Source organism: Oreochromis niloticus, linkage group LG18 (genome assembly GCF_001858045.2).
Source record: "Oreochromis niloticus isolate F11D_XX linkage group LG18, O_niloticus_UMD_NMBU, whole genome shotgun sequence".
Lineage (NCBI taxonomy): Eukaryota > Metazoa > Chordata > Actinopteri > Cichliformes > Cichlidae > Oreochromis > Oreochromis niloticus.
Genome location: NC_031982.2, coordinates 23,797,166 through 23,812,877, shown reverse-complemented (window position 1 = coordinate 23,812,877; position 15,712 = coordinate 23,797,166). Strand labels below are relative to the sequence as shown.

At 39.2% G+C, this 15,712-nt stretch overlaps 1 protein-coding gene across 7 annotated transcripts in view; it reads right to left on the bottom strand.

The window, feature by feature from the left end:
• Positions 1 to 15,712, bottom strand: part of LOC100691909 (guanine nucleotide exchange factor VAV3) — a 52,114-nt gene that overhangs the window by 17,263 nt on the left and 19,139 nt on the right. For all 7 annotated transcript variants that reach the window (XM_025899975.1, XM_025899976.1, XM_025899978.1 and 4 more), the window contains exons 11-20: positions 14,852 to 14,920; positions 14,308 to 14,394; positions 12,970 to 13,055; positions 12,357 to 12,489; positions 8,808 to 8,917; positions 6,812 to 6,913; positions 5,766 to 5,857; positions 4,170 to 4,213; positions 3,152 to 3,176; positions 1,646 to 1,776 (exon numbers count right to left, since the gene is read on the bottom strand). In XM_025899975.1, the coding sequence (XP_025755760.1) occupies positions 1,646 to 1,776; positions 3,152 to 3,176; positions 4,170 to 4,213; positions 5,766 to 5,857; positions 6,812 to 6,913; positions 8,808 to 8,917; positions 12,357 to 12,489; positions 12,970 to 13,055; positions 14,308 to 14,394; positions 14,852 to 14,920 (879 nt within the window). The remainder of the gene's footprint in view (positions 1 to 1,645; positions 1,777 to 3,151; positions 3,177 to 4,169; positions 4,214 to 5,765; positions 5,858 to 6,811; positions 6,914 to 8,807; positions 8,918 to 12,356; positions 12,490 to 12,969; positions 13,056 to 14,307; positions 14,395 to 14,851; positions 14,921 to 15,712) is intronic.

Sequence of the window (15,712 nt, the reverse complement as noted above, 5' to 3'; positions counted from 1 at the left end):
TAAGGTGACCTCAATAGCTCATGTGATGTTGGAGTGGGACAGTGTCTTACAGTGGTTTCACCTGTCAGCCCCGGTGACAGGAATGGCTCATGCCTTTTTTCACACCTCGGCTCACGGAACACACCTCAGAACCCCAGAACCACCTCCAACTCCCACTAGGCGTTTTTAACCTGGGACTCTCCATCAGTTGTTTTGAGGAAACCTCTTGGATAAGAGGCAAAAAAACCTAAAGAAGTCCACTTTATTTCTTTTCAAGCTCTGAAGGCTGCCAATACCAGGATGCCTGTGAACCTACACAGTCCTGATAGATAGAACAAAAACGTCCGTAAAAGAATTTCTTGAAACATGCATTCACACCACTTGAAAACTTGTACAGTGGTATTACAATAAGGTTGATTACAATAAGGCGGGTGTTGATAAACCTGGAAACTGCTTGTGTAGCCACTTCTCCCTGCTTAAAAAAATTCTGTGTCGGTGCACGTGTGGAAACCAGCTTTTTACACCACTGGAAAAAAAAATGATACAAACATAAGAGGAATCCGCTTATCAAGTACTGCTCTACTGCTCCACTGTTGGTTATAAAGTCAACAGGATAGCTTTTAGTTAAGCTATTTACATTATCATTATGCAGAGCTCAGGAATACACCAATGTGTTTTATCACATAATTCCTGTGATTATCCCCTTCCAACATGCAGGGTTACCATGGTAGCAAACAATGCAGTGCCATCAGATCTGTGGCATGACATTCTGGTCGCTGCTCTATCAGCTTACATGAAGTCTCATGGCATTCATGTCCTCACCCTCCACTATTTGCTCTGTCACAACAGAGAGAAACATGAAGCACAGGAAATCGGGCTAACTGCCTACTTCCAGCTGCGCTGTTGGCAAAGACTGCAGTACGATTGGACCTGTACCAGAGGAGAAGGATGAGGCTTTAGCACCAAAATAAAGCAGAGTGAGAAAAAGCTAAGGAGGCTGCCGGAAGACCCCAGATAAATCGCCATCCCTTCAAAAATAGAAAAGGTCAAACGCTCTCAACCGCTGGCTGACCTCGTGAGATGGTTGTTAATGTGCCGGTCCCCGAGGTTGAACACCACCATTAGAACATCCTCCAGAGCCTGAGCTGTATGCTGTTTTATTGTTTCGCCGTGGCAGTCAATTAATCAAGTGGAGCCACTAATTGGTTAGATCATCTGATGTAGGCTCTAATTCAATCTAAAGAGTGAAAGAACAGCCAAATACCCCGTTTGTAATGTAACAGGGGTCCAGTGGAGCTCATACAAATCTTCAGCTGATATTTTTAATTGGAGCTGACCTCATCATACTGTCACATTTGCGGCTCACCTGATAGGACACCCGATGTGATGAACAACAACAATGCAATTAGTGATTTATAGCAAACGACAGCCAAAGGGAGATAAATTGTTGAAGTCACCACATTAATCTACATTTTTGAAAGCTTTTCTGTCACATAACGGAGTCATCCAGCATTAAAGGAAGATGTCACATACAGCACAGATTCAAAGTCATGACAGTGCAAAGACATTGCGTGCACCACACCAAACCTAGTCAGCCATAACATGTTACTTTTTCATAGAGTCACAGATGTTGAGATAAAACAAGTTTGAGCTGAGTGACACGCACCTGCCACCAAAAGCTCTGCAAGTCGGCAAACATCAGTTCAATGACATCCCCCACGTGAATACTCAGTGGGGTCCCACACTGGGAAGAGGGGATGCCACTGTAGTCTCTGATCACAACCATCCTGGGCAAACCTAGCAGACAGGGCACGTAAAGACATTAACACTCAAAATTAGAAACATTTATGTGTGATTTTTTTGAGCAACATAGAGAACTAATACATTGTGATCATTCGTTTTATTTAAGGGATATAAATAGTGCAGCTACATGACCAAGAAATTTCATGAAAACGGTGCTTTTGGTTGATTGTTAAACAAGCAGACGCAGTGAACGATATGAGAAAATATACCTTTTTTTGGAAATTCAAGTGAACCACCCATTCGATCATTTTATCCACTTTCACCACTACTTACGTGCCCAAAATAAATTTCCTGTATTCTTCTTACCCTGAAGGTTTAAGCACATTCTCTAACTTGATGTGTAACAGGTACATAACTGCACAATTGATGACAGTGGATTCTGTCAGTTTTGATAACAGCCTAAACCATCATAGTGTCGCTATTCTCAAAAGCAACAATTTGCCATTGCAGGAAATTCATCTCTTTGATTCCTGAATGGCTCAGTACCAATCTTTCCACAGCATGGCAGACAAATACAGCCACGAGCACGGGGCTAAGGCTAAGACTAAATACCCCTGCCAACTTAAAAGACACAGCCACTTACTCTCCCCTGACTCACACATCTAGCCTTCTCAGACGCATCTCCCTTCCAGCCACAACTGCCTTGCAAACCAGCCCGGGGAAACTATTAGCTGGCTGTGACCTCAGATGAATGGAATATCTCACATTCATGTTTTTAATAAGAACAATAAGCACAGATGTCTTTCTCATAAAGGCCCTTATGGAAATTGATTTATCACAAAGGCACAGCTCAGCAGTTGAGGCTGAGGCATATAGACTGCTGGAAGTGTTTTTCTGCCGACATTTCTCCTGCCATGGTTCTCATAATGATTCCACCCACTCCAATTCATCTCGGTGCCGTCTAGAGTTTAAGCATCACGGCACGAAGTGAGAAAGAGGTTTCTGTGGTCTGGTTAAGGATTTCTTCTGCATTCTATTATTCATTGGTTATTCTTGCTTAAGTATATTTGTCAAGAGGAAACTGTCGCTGTTCATTACCTCCCTTTAAACACTGCATGCATGTGAGCAAAAGAGATGTGTGTATTTGTGCAGAAGTGCATTTCTAAGGAAGAATCTTGAGGATTTTTTTGTGGCCAAAAAAAGAAGCATTTCAGTTGAGTAATATGTGATCAAAAACGAATCACAGCATTGAAGGGTTAGCGTTAAACCACCCTCTATCTGTTACAAAACTCACTCTGGCCTGTGACTAACCATCTCCTTTTCATCCTGTCTGCGTTTCTGTTTTGCTACAGAAGTGAGATGAAAGAAGCTTAAGAGGTACCACGTAAAGCCCTTAGCGGGTTCACAAAAGTGGTCAAGCCATACTGACCTGGGTCCGCTGGTGTTGTGTTGTCCTGTGAATGGAAAGAGAAAGCAAGATGCAAGAGAGAGAAAACAGCATGAAACCAAGGAAGGAAGAAAGAAATATGGAGGAAGGAAAAGATTGATAAATATAGAGGTAGAGGTTTCTTACTCCCCGTGTAGGATCAGCCTGACCTGCACAGTGAGTCACTTTCTTAATACATCGTTCTGTGAGTGTTCTATTTTTAAGGTGGTTAGTTAAACAATATGAACAGTTAAAGACGGAAATCGAGAGTAAATTGTCATAGTTTCATCTTTTTAGTATAATAACCAAATAAATACTGTAAAAAACATAAATATTGTATTGTGTTATCCTTGTTATGACTACAATAGATTGTCTGCAAATTATGTGAACACAATGTCTTTATTCTGCAATTGCAGTTGAAGAAGGAGAATGAAACTTGGCCATTTAAGGATATTTTTGAGGATTTTCTGCATAAACAGTTGGCTGCTACGTGCCACAGATTTAGCTATGGACTCCTATACTTCTTAATTGAGGCTCTGTTTCAAAGTTGACACATAAAGACTGCCATCTAAATAGTCAATAAAGACTCAACTGGCGAGATACACCAGCTGCTGTGATTGGACAGCTGTTACATGCTAGTGCTCTGCCTTGTATTTCATTAAAATTGTAGGCGCTACACTCTGTACAAGTCTTTCAATTAAGGAGAGTCTTTAAATCAGTGTAATGTTGCAGCAAGACGAGGAACAATAAAATTACCACTTAAGCAAAGTTTTCAAAAGGGAATTGACATTTGTACGCCAACATCTTTTATCAACTTAACAAGTGCAAACTGTTCACTAGTATGACCAACTCACTGGAATATCAATGGTTTACATGGGCACAAAATCCTTTCTCACTTATATCTGTCCATAGATGAGAGTGCTTTTGTGCTCGCTGTGAACATGCGCTAGAGTTCATCTGTCTCCATAATTATGTTAGCTTAAGTGTCCAAGTCACAGAAGAGAAACAGACCGGGTCTTACCTTGGGTCTCAACTTGACAGGCTCTGCAGTCAGGTGAGAAACAGCTACAGTGAGAGGAATACAATATGAGTGCGTGGTGGCTTTCTGACATGCAACCTCAACTGTCAACCTCTGCTGGCCCTCATCATGCCCCTGAATGCATAAAGACCACAGCACTTCTGTTAAGAAGGCTTGTCAAAGGCCTCAGCTAGCTTTAGCTGCCTGTGCATTCAAGGAGAGTAAAGAACTCAAACTACAGCACCAGAATGGTGACACAGCGCCAAAACTAGACATAGGAATAAGATTCAGCAAGTACTAAATGAAGCAAACAATTATATATGTAATATATATAATTATATGTAATATAAATATTTGTAATTTGCTACTTTATTTGCTACTTTGCTACTAATACAGAATTTAGATTTTCCTTCATGGAGAAATAATGCTATCTGTACCTTTTCAGAGGAGTAACAGTCCTGTGAAAGACTAAGTACATCCCATTAATCGGTAGCCTTTAGCACTACCTTTAGCAGCAATAACTTTAAATGACTGTTTTAGCTCATGATATTGTGGAGGATTTTTGGCTCCCTGTTGTTCACAGCATTATCTCAGTTCACTGAGATTGCGCATTTGAGTCAGGTTGAGGTCTGGACTTTGACATGGCCAACTTCATTTCTTATTCAGCCATTCTTTTGGAAATTTGCTTATGTTCTGGGGATCATTGTCCCCTTGTATGACCCAATTTTGGTCATTTCATCATTTTAACCACTTATGGTCAACTGACAACAAGGTGCCCAGGTCCTGTGGTTGCAAAATGAGCCTGAATCATCGCCCTGCTTAACAGTTGGTATGAGGGGTTTGCTGATATGCTGTGTTTGGTTTTCTACCAGTGCGCAGCTTTGCGTTATGGCCAAACATCTCCAACTTGTCTGTCCAAAGGATACTGCTCCAGAAGTCACAAACCTAAGCCATGCTGCCTTTTTAGAGAAAAGAGGTTTTTTCTTGTCAACTCTCCCAAACAAGCCATACTCATTGAGTCTTTTCCAATCGTAAAAAGGTGATGTGTCTCTGAGATGTGTCTCTGGGGGTTCTGTTTAGGGTTGGGTTTGTTTTTTCACCTTTCACCTTGAATTTGCTACTCCTGAGAAGATTGTGGCATTAAGACAAAGATGATCAGTTAATTAAGTTCCTTTGATTAGCAGCAACTGGCTTCTGCTTTCTCTCTTAATTCTTATAGCAGTAGTTTAGGTGAACTTAGATTTTCCACAGGACTGTGAAAATCCACTGAAAAATGTCTTGTTCACATGGCTGTATATTCTGTTATGGACCATATGTATATAATCACGACTAATTTCATAGCAGAAATTTGCTATACAGTTGCTAATCTGGTACGAGTGTTTTATACCAGAAAAAAACTCAAAGAGTGACCAAACTGTTAAAAGGACTTTGACTAAGGAGCATAAATGTGCTCAGTAAACTTCATGAATATTTGCCTTTTAGATCTTTATATTTTGTGTGTTTTTAATCAAAACTGTGGCGTGATGGTGACGCTCAAACAAAGGTCACCCAAAATGTGGGATTGAGCAAAACAAATGGTTTGAGAGGTTTTTGTCTCACCTGTTCTCCCACAGACTCCCAGTCGACCCAGACACTCTTTATGAGCCCCCAGGCCACATTTTAGACAGAGATAACCCTGGTTAAAGATTCCCCTGGAGACAACACAGAATATATTTCATGTACAACAGCGGCCTTATAAGAAACACACTGACATTTAGAATTCGCTCTGAACACCCTCAAGATAAGAGGAATGGTACAGGACGTGCCATTCAGCTTTAAAACTGATGATTTCTGTCAAACACTAAGATTCAGTTCAGTATCATGCTCCTGATAAAATAATACTACTAACAAATAAACTAAGCTCACTTCAAAATAACCTTCTTCTTCCCAGACGTGTCTGAGAAAAAGTGACTGAAAGCCAAAATATATAATGGGTCATTGTGTTCCTTCATGCCTTCAATGGAAAAAAGATTTGAAAGTTATCTTAAGAGAGCTATCTGTCAGGTTTGCTGAGTGGAGGTGGAGTAGAGGACTCAAACGCAGGACTCACGGTGAAGGTTCAGGGTGTTTATTGTGAGGGACAAATGGCAAGAACAGGAGATGGCTGACTAACTGAATAACTGAACTGAAAGAACGGCTGACTGATCTGACTGAAAGGCAAACGCAAGGACTGGACAGTAGTGACAACATCCACATTAACATCAATGACACGACACTGGACTGGTTGAACTGAGGAACATAAATACACAGGCTGAGTGATGAGTGATTAGAAACCGATGAGTACACAGCTGAACATAATGAACTAATGGTACATGGGAAGAGGACTGAACATAATGGACACAGACCAAGGCTAACACAATAAAACAGGAAGTGAAACAGGCAGAAGATAAACTGTGAACATGAACTAAAAATACTGGGTCAACGACCCAGAAACCCTGACAGTATCAGTGAAATAACACATGATGGTTTGCCATCCTGGAGCTATTCATGTAGTTCCAGTTCATGGCAACCCTGTTTCAGGTACACGAGTGTTCGGACTTCATCCCCAAAACATAATCATCTTAAAAATTAAAAAACAAAAAGAGCTCATTGACAATTAATCTTACCTAAGCAAAAGGTGACAGAAGCTGCAGGAAGTGATCCTTTCAAACGTGTGCATCTTAAAATGGTGGGAGTTGTGGGTGGCCTTCTCTGGTCGGATATTTGATCTAAGACAAAGAAAAATGCGCAAAACGTGGCTTAAACACTAAAATGAACTAGCAGCTCTGCATGGTTGTACTTAACCAGAGCACGTTAATGCTAACAAGCATGCATGTGAATATGGTTACGATCACAATGCTACCATATGCTTTGCGGCTTTCGTGTTTACCACAACCTCTATTGTAAGCTGTTTTCACATATGAGTGTTCTGAAAATGCCGTAACAGGTTAGAGCTCGTCCAAAGTTGTCCTTCCTCACATGTAGCACACAGTAGAAGCTAGTCCATGTCAGCCACATTATTACTGAAATATTCAGTTTTTTTAGGCAAGTACTGGCCAGTACTTGAATGCTCTGACCACAACATTGCCTGCACTACTGTGAAATTGAACATCTGACATACTTTGTTTGAAGAAGTCGACAGGTTAAACCACCTAAAGTGGTTCCCATGCACCTATTTCAGGTAAGCTTAAAAAAATCCAGGGCTTCACTGAATATGCACAAACAGCTTTAGTTTAACGTGTTAGGGTGCTAATATTTGCTAATTATCTCTAAACATAAACTACAGCCCTAGAATCATGCTGCTCATATGGCTAAAAACATGTAAGGACTACGTTTGTATGAGTGGGCGTATCAGTAGTGGGAACAATTTTCTTCCTGTTTACTCAAATACAATTCATTCTTAATCATTTCTTCATCAACTAAACAGAGCAACTTTGTTGGGGAAGAACAATCTTTAGTTTATTCCTTCAGCTGATTGAAATAAAAGCAATTTTACCTACAGTGCACGCATCCGAATAAATGAAGAGGACTTGAATGAGCCCAGACAAATCTAATTTTGATCTGCATGTGTTCTAGCATGAGAGGTGGAAGCATGAATAGCAGGAATAGGCAGCCTTTCTGGAACGTGAATAAACACACGGAAACATTTTTGTATTAAACACGCCATCCAGAAGCCACTTAGACTGAGTGCTCCCATAAGTGAGTCCTTCATCAAAAGCCCACATCCTCTTAGGTAGGTACAATTTTCACTTTTTGAATTGGCCCCTTCTGGTGTCATTACTCAATGCACAGAGGCACACGTCGCTGTTTTCAGGTGCAAACCCTGCCCGTGTGGCAAAACAGTTTTAAACCTGGGGTGAAAATGGATACAGCCTTTTCTTTTAAATTCTGGAAATTACACATTCAGTTTTTTAGTGTCAGGGGCTTAATGGTAATGGAAGTGTAGAAATTCATACGTCACTGCATAAAGTTTAAGTTCAAGGAAGGACAGAGAAGTGCTAAAACTGCACATTGTGTACTGTAGAATTTGCATTGCTGGTACAGTAAACATATCAAGAATACTTTCACTGCGAAGTGTATTTAGAAAGGCCACAGCATACAGTCGGATATATTGTTTTCACATATATATACAACCCTAACAAAAAAACATTTGTTCAGTCAGAGTGTGATGTCAAAACAAGACAGTATTCTTCCAAATCAACATAAAATAGGATGCAGATGGGATATCTGCCCGCAAAAGCTTCCTGCTGTTACAAAATAATATGAAAGATATATCTCCATAAAGCACTGATTTGAAAAACCATCGAAGCAGAGTGACTTCTTTGTAGTTCTGCAGCTCTCTGGAACAGTTTATGTTAACGTGCAGCTGTATATGTGTGTGTGAGTGTGTTATCTTACTGTTGTCAGCAGTGTGTGCTTGGCAACAGCTAAGACCTGATCAAACAGTGCACATGAAAGAGTCAACACCTCTTTTGGCCTTGGAATAACACACATGCAAACAAAGACAAACACCGTACACACACACACACACACACACCCACGCATAAGACCGGTGTGATTACGTGTCTGCAGCGCGGCTACCAAACTGTCACCGCTGTGGTGTTCATGACTCTGTATACTTACATGGCCATTTCAAACTGATCCAGCCACTTCTTCTTCAGCTCTCTGGTCTTAAAAAAGAGTTCGAAGCCCGTGTGCCCCTGCTGGTGTGTCACATAGAACCCGTAGCACCACTGTGGGGTTCAAGAAGAAGGAAATAATCAAATTCACTGTTGTGTTTTTTCTTTTTTCTGATGCATTTTGGGTGCAGGAGCATTTATGTGTGGGGCTAAACTGGCTAAATATATACAGGAATAATTGCCTCACAGAATCAACACTTTCCGTGGTGGGGGACACAGTAGTTTGGTTGGTGAAAATCTTTCTTCACAGCAAGAACAAACTTTTCATCTATGTCATAAATCCCCAATACCATGACAGGTTGCTGCAATGTAGTTATCCGTAACTGTAAATAGTGCATCGTGCTCTGTAATTGGGATGGATGCATTGTCTGAAATACCAGAGAATGATTACTGAGCTACTGGCTGTTAAAACAGCTGTATAAAAACATTTAGGGAAAGTAAATACACCCAAGAAAACTCTGAGTAACTCCATGCCGGTGCTGTTGTTTTACTAGTTATCATATATTCCAGTTTGTGAGTTTGTATTTAAGTTAGGAATGCAGACACCCACACGGTCATTTGTCAAGCTGAAAATATTGTTACACATCCCATAATAATAAAATAGTGCTGCATTTTGGTAAAACATGTTTATAGGCCTTTTTTACTTTTTTTATGAAAAGAACAGGACAATTTTTACATTATTAAATATGAAACTCAAGTCGAGAGACAGTCATCTTAGCTTCAGTTAGTCTACACTCATTTTTTAATTTAGACTATAATTCAATTCAATTTACTTATATGCCATCTGCTGCAACTATAGCTCTGACTATACATTCATACAGTACTTTAGAAACCAATGCAGGCACAGTGACACCGTCTGCATATTGACGGACCTCGGGGGTCCAAACCTGCCCAATAAAGTCCTTGGGGCCCCTCTAGTGAGACCAGTGACACTTGAGTTGTAAGTTACACAAACCCATACAAACTGGCAAAGAAAAACTAAAGACTCATATTGCAGAAAAGCTGCAGTGTGAGCTCAATCTATTCAGCCCCCAGTAGTTTATTGCTTCTGAGTGAGGACGATGGGCAGGTCAGACTTTGAGAACTACCCCTTATCTCACTTTAAAACTAAAAAGATGTCATTCATCAGCTTGTGAAGCTGTTTCACTCAAAAACTACAAATACGTTGGAAATGTGTTGAGGATACTGTGTGCTCACAGTCGTTGGTGATTTCCCTGATCCATTTCTGCACCTACAGAAAACGTCTCTCTTTTCTTTTTTCTATTTTGCCTCTGCAATCAAAGACAACTATGTTTGCACTGTTATAACTATAGCTACATTTATCTATGATTGTACTGCATGTATGGTTATGTGTGTGCCAGTGCAAGTACAAGTGCAATTTTTTTGTTTTCATGGAAAAGCAAAGTGACTTGAGCCAAATGCCCCCCTGTCAAAGTTGCCTGTCCAGTTCATGTGGTCTGTTGCCAGGCTTGCACATGCAAGGAAACCTCCTGCTGTGAAGTGACAGTGCTAACCACTGCAACCAGAAGTGCTACACACACAGTGCTTCTAGTGTATGTGATAAGTCAATCAGGATTAGCTTCATATCTACCATACAGACATAAGAGTGGTGCCTGTACTGCAGTATAAAGGAAATAAACACATTCACCAAAATGCCAAATTCTTCCTTTATTGTTCCATCAGACATGAGCCATGCCTAAAGAAAATAAGCACATTAAGAAATGGGTGCTATTTCCTCATCACCAGCATTTATGCCTTGTATCTGATCAAGACAACTAAGGGCTTACTGAATCATGGTAATCTCAAAATATCTAAAATACAGTCTGGCTTTAATTTTATTTAGCATCATTTTGAGTCACCTTGTAATTTCTAATCATGCCAATCACACATTTCTTTTAGTTCAAACGATGACGTGACAAGACAGACAAAAAGAGGAAGACCACAGAGAAAGGTTTAGGGAAGCAGTGACAAGAGGACAAGCAGATTGTTGGTGTGACAGAAGAGAAGAAGAAGATGAAGGTGGAGAAGAAAAAGACAAAGAATGACAAGGCAAAAAGAAATGCAGACACCACTCTTCTAACATAAAGCCATAAGGCTTTTATCGGTCTCCACTGACGTCTTTGTGCCAAGATGGCTGCCACCAGCCTCACAGATCAGTGCATCAAGAGAGCAGCAGCAATAAGATTTTAACCAGCGCTCTGCACAAAGAGTATTGAATGACTTAAACTGTGTTAACATTGAGACGGAGTCTTCTAATCTGCCTTAGAGAAACCAGAAAGCTTCGGAAAGTCCTAAATTTCAGAACATAACTTCTAGGCCAAAAACCAGCCAGCTCTACCAGATCTTGACCACGTCTTCTGAATTTTAAACTGACAACTGTTTGCTTGTTGTCTTCAGAAGCATATTCAATTAACCAGCTATCCTCAAATGCAATTTTTTTCAACCACTAGCTACTGAATAGCTCCACAGCAGCACTTTCAGTTTAAGTGCCTTGCCCATGGGTCCATTAAGGGACTTTTTAAATCATTTCCCAAACCTCTTGGCTTTTTCAAGTCTAATCTGCTTTAGCTGATTGTGTCATATTTAATAACAGGAAAAGTGGTGAGGCTTTACCTGTCTGTGACTGGCCGGCTCTGAAAAGTCCTGAGAGTTTCTGAGTGTTAAATCATTGATAACCGTGAGGGTGCTCGGTGGTCACAGCGCTCAATGAAATCTACCAAAAAATGAGCTGTAGCTTTAAATGGCCTCGGAGGATTGCGCACATTCTTCACCTGATATTAATATCACTGTCTTGTGTGTTCATGGGGGTAGGTACAGAGTATCTCTTTCTCTGAATATTAGTTTGTGGGTGCAAGTCTTGCAACAAAGAAATTCTTACGCATGTGTCTGTGTCAGTTTGTGCAGCATTAAATAAAGGTCGTATGTGATTGATGGAGCTTTAGGTTGAAAGCAGGATAAAAATGAAGGGTAGAAATGTATCCGACCATGTTAAGAATCATTAAGGGGTTTATGTCACTGCATGTTTCAGACGAGATTTTTAATTCAGAAATATTGAATAATCCTATCTAAAATATACCAATCACTGTCAAACAGAAAATAGACAATAGAGTAAATGAGGATGATAATAGAGTCTCTTTGAGAAAAACCACAGAGCCATTTCATTCTGGCAAGCTGTCACTTTCACATTAGCAATCAGCAGCAGAGTGAGAAGACACCATCTGTGGGCATACATCAACAAGACATCAACAAGTCCACTCCACTACAATACGGCCTGCAAATGTTCCCACAAGGCGAAAGATAGCATCGTGTGTAAACTGTATGCACCTTACGGGCTTCTACATCAGTGTTTGCCAAAAAACAAATAAACGCTACAGCCAAACTGAATAACAACATTCCTTAGTGTATTCATTAGTGTAATTTCCAGACAAATAAAGATCCATTTCACAATAAAAGATGACATAGAAAAATACTAATATAGTAGACCATGTCTGACCTTTTTACACTCTCTGTCGGACGTGGGGTTGTTTGTGATTTTGAAGTAGTTGAGGTCGAGTATGTCTTTCATCTCATAGTTGTCTCCTCTTCGCTTGCAAACGATGACTGCCACATCAAATAAAAAGATGTGCCTATGAAATAAGAAGACAGAGTGTTACATTGCTTCGTTATTAACATGAGTATATATGTCACGTACAGTTGTTGCAAAGTATGTTTGTTCTTGTTGTTGTTACTTTCTTGCCTTACAAGTTAAGAAAGCTAACGCCAGTATTTGGCTTAACTCTGCAGGTAAATATATCAGATACCAAAGTTTTATTCTGACGTTTTCTTGGATGCCTGAAAGTGTTTGTATCCCACAACTTTTGTAAGTCGTTGCCAACAAAAAAAGAACCCTATGACCCCAAGTCAGTAAATTCAATATTGCTGATTCTTTCTTTCTTTCTTTTTTTATTTACAAAAATGAAACCAACTTATTTTCACTCCAAATTCCACATTTTTGAAATTTTCCACAATTTGAAAACCATTACATTGAAATTAATTTAACACGCATGTGTTTCCTGTCTGCAATCCTAATTTTTCTACCCAAACAATGAACTTGGAGGTACAACAACCTGTCCTGTTTCTTCTTGTCAACACTGGAGACTATGCGCACCTCTCCATCTCCCTTTGGCCGGCCGTAGGTGACTAGCGGCGTATTCTGCAAACAAAACACAAAGGAGGTAAAAATGACTACTCTCACACTAGACTATACACTTTGGAATAAAGCAACTCTTAAAATGTCAAGGCTCATCTTTCTTAAAGCTTGAAAAACATAGAAGGATCATATCTGATTAAGTCAACATTTTGATGCAGAATTGGGACCTACCAACTGGAATCCAAGCGAAAGTTGAATTTAAAGAGTTGAAAAGAAGAGAAAAATAAATGAAGATAGTTTGAGAAAGCAAAAAGTTTTAATCACACCTAACAGCTATTTCCAGAATGCAATATATATACATAAAAGTACCTAAAAGTATACTAATATGAATCAAATCCCCATAAAATATTATCTTGTTTGGTCTTCTGCAAATAAATATTCACAAGAAGACATCAGGTAAGTTTTTGGACATTCAACTGATTAGTATCAGTTGATTCCTGCCACCTGATTCATTGATTAAAGTTCATTCATGTGCAATCAGGACAAGACAAGGATGAGGGTCTTTGTAATCTGACAAGCTCTCTTGTCTCTGCTGCTGGGTTTCACGACTCTCTGTAACCTCCCTGTTTTTTCTTTGGCCAGCTTATCTCAACTACTGAAACCTACAGCAATGTAAAAACATAAGCAAATTTACATTTTCATGTCAGCGGTAATGCTGAACAATAATACAAATATGTTTCAGTGGATGCAGCTAAATTGCATTATTTATCCATAATGATGCAGATTACTTTTAAATCATTCTTATCTAAAATGTTTTATTATCCCATCAGACATATATTATGATTCTGCTTTTAATCACAGCTGACAAATCTACAAAAAAAAGAAAAATTCTTCACATCTTGCACCTAAGAAGAATGACTGAAATATTTCGTAAGCTCTTACCCAATACATTTTCTGTGGATAGTCATCACTGCAGCTCTAAATGGTATTATCTTTCTCTAAATCTCTGATATGGTTTTAGGCGGGATTTTTAAGACCTCAGAGATACATAAAATACACTTTTTACCTCTATTATTAGCCGTTAAGTACATATTATAGTGGCATCTTTTATCATTATGCATGTTGGAGCTGCATTCTGTTTCATGGTGGATTCCCATAGACTACATTAAATTTAGACAAAGACTGGACTTTTTAAGCACTTGCGAAAACTGAATGTCTTCTAAAAGAAAAAACATGTTGCTGTAGTGATATTTTACACTCTTACGAGGTCAATCCTAACAGCTGCTGATAATTGTTGAAAAAATCTTTATTTTACCAGGTTTTCAATAGACCTCTGGTACTGGTCGATCTCCCTTAGAGTCTCATTATCTCTCTTCACCTCGTTGACGTACTGAGCCAGGTCCTGACAATACAGACCCACACAGACACAAAAATACACATATTACATTTTGTAAGTTCAGTCTGAAGGAATTTAAACATGTAAACAAATCACGTTGTAAAGATATGATGTCTTTTGTGCTACATTTTGGGAAAATCACACATTTAAAATATGTGCATGTTTCAGTGCTGAGAATTAGATGAGAGGACAGAGTGAATGACAATATTCTTCACACCTTTACTTTAAATGGATAAATGCGTGTTTGTATTGTAGTTTCTTTTTCTTGTTTGTTTCTTCAGTCAGAAAAGCAATCATGCCATGTTGTGCGTGTGTGCCTGTGTTTGAGTGTGCTTCCTATTAAATAAAAATTGATAGCTGAACGGCACAGACCGTTTGGAATAATCTGCTGAATCAGCCTGCTTTTGCTAACAGTCTAAAATCACAATGATTACGTACCATTTACCATAAGCACTGCACTTACTTTCATGGCATCAAGAGCGATCTTCAGGTTGCTCTTGTCAGCAGCATCCTGAGTGTGTTTGACTAGCTCCTGTTAGAGAGGAAAAGAAAATAAGTGGCAGACTACATCCACTAACAGAACTACAATTGCATAGGCAAGCACATTTAGCATCACTACTTGGATTGATTTTATATTAAGGATCACTTTTAAATTGTATGAAAGACAAGATCCATCCTATACCAAATGGGTCCCTTCATATTCAGAGGACAGCTGTTAAAACATCAGGATAGCATCAGGTAATTAGATAATTATACTCTGAAATCAAAATTAAATAAATGAATGAAGAAAGAAAGGGAGTTTTTTTTCTTCAGCTTTGTTTAATTTTCAAAGTATATGAAAAAAAAGCTTCTCGGCAAACGCTGGTGATGGGATTTATCAAAGTATAAATATAATTTGAAGCAAATGAAGTACTTTAATTCTTCTCCATGATCTTTCAGAATGAACAATTAGAAATACAATACTGTGCAAATGTCTTGAGTCATTCCTCATTTCTTATATTTTACTAGGAAAGTGGGATGGTGCAGTGATTCCCTGAAATGTGCAAATATTCATGGAAAGCATACAAAGCAAAACTGAGTTTTCACAGTTCTAATGAACATGAAATGTTATATTTGGTGAGATCAACTTTATTTTTCAACACAGCCTAAACTCTTGTAGGCAAGCTTTGGCTGCTGCTGCCTTTTGTTCCATTCTATATGAAGTTGAGTCCACACTGCTTCACTAATGTCGAGGTTTGAACTCTGAGGAAGCCAATCTATGACTGACAATGTTTGTATGTTTTCCAATCCAGGTATACTTTTACTGCATTGGCAGTGTGTTTAG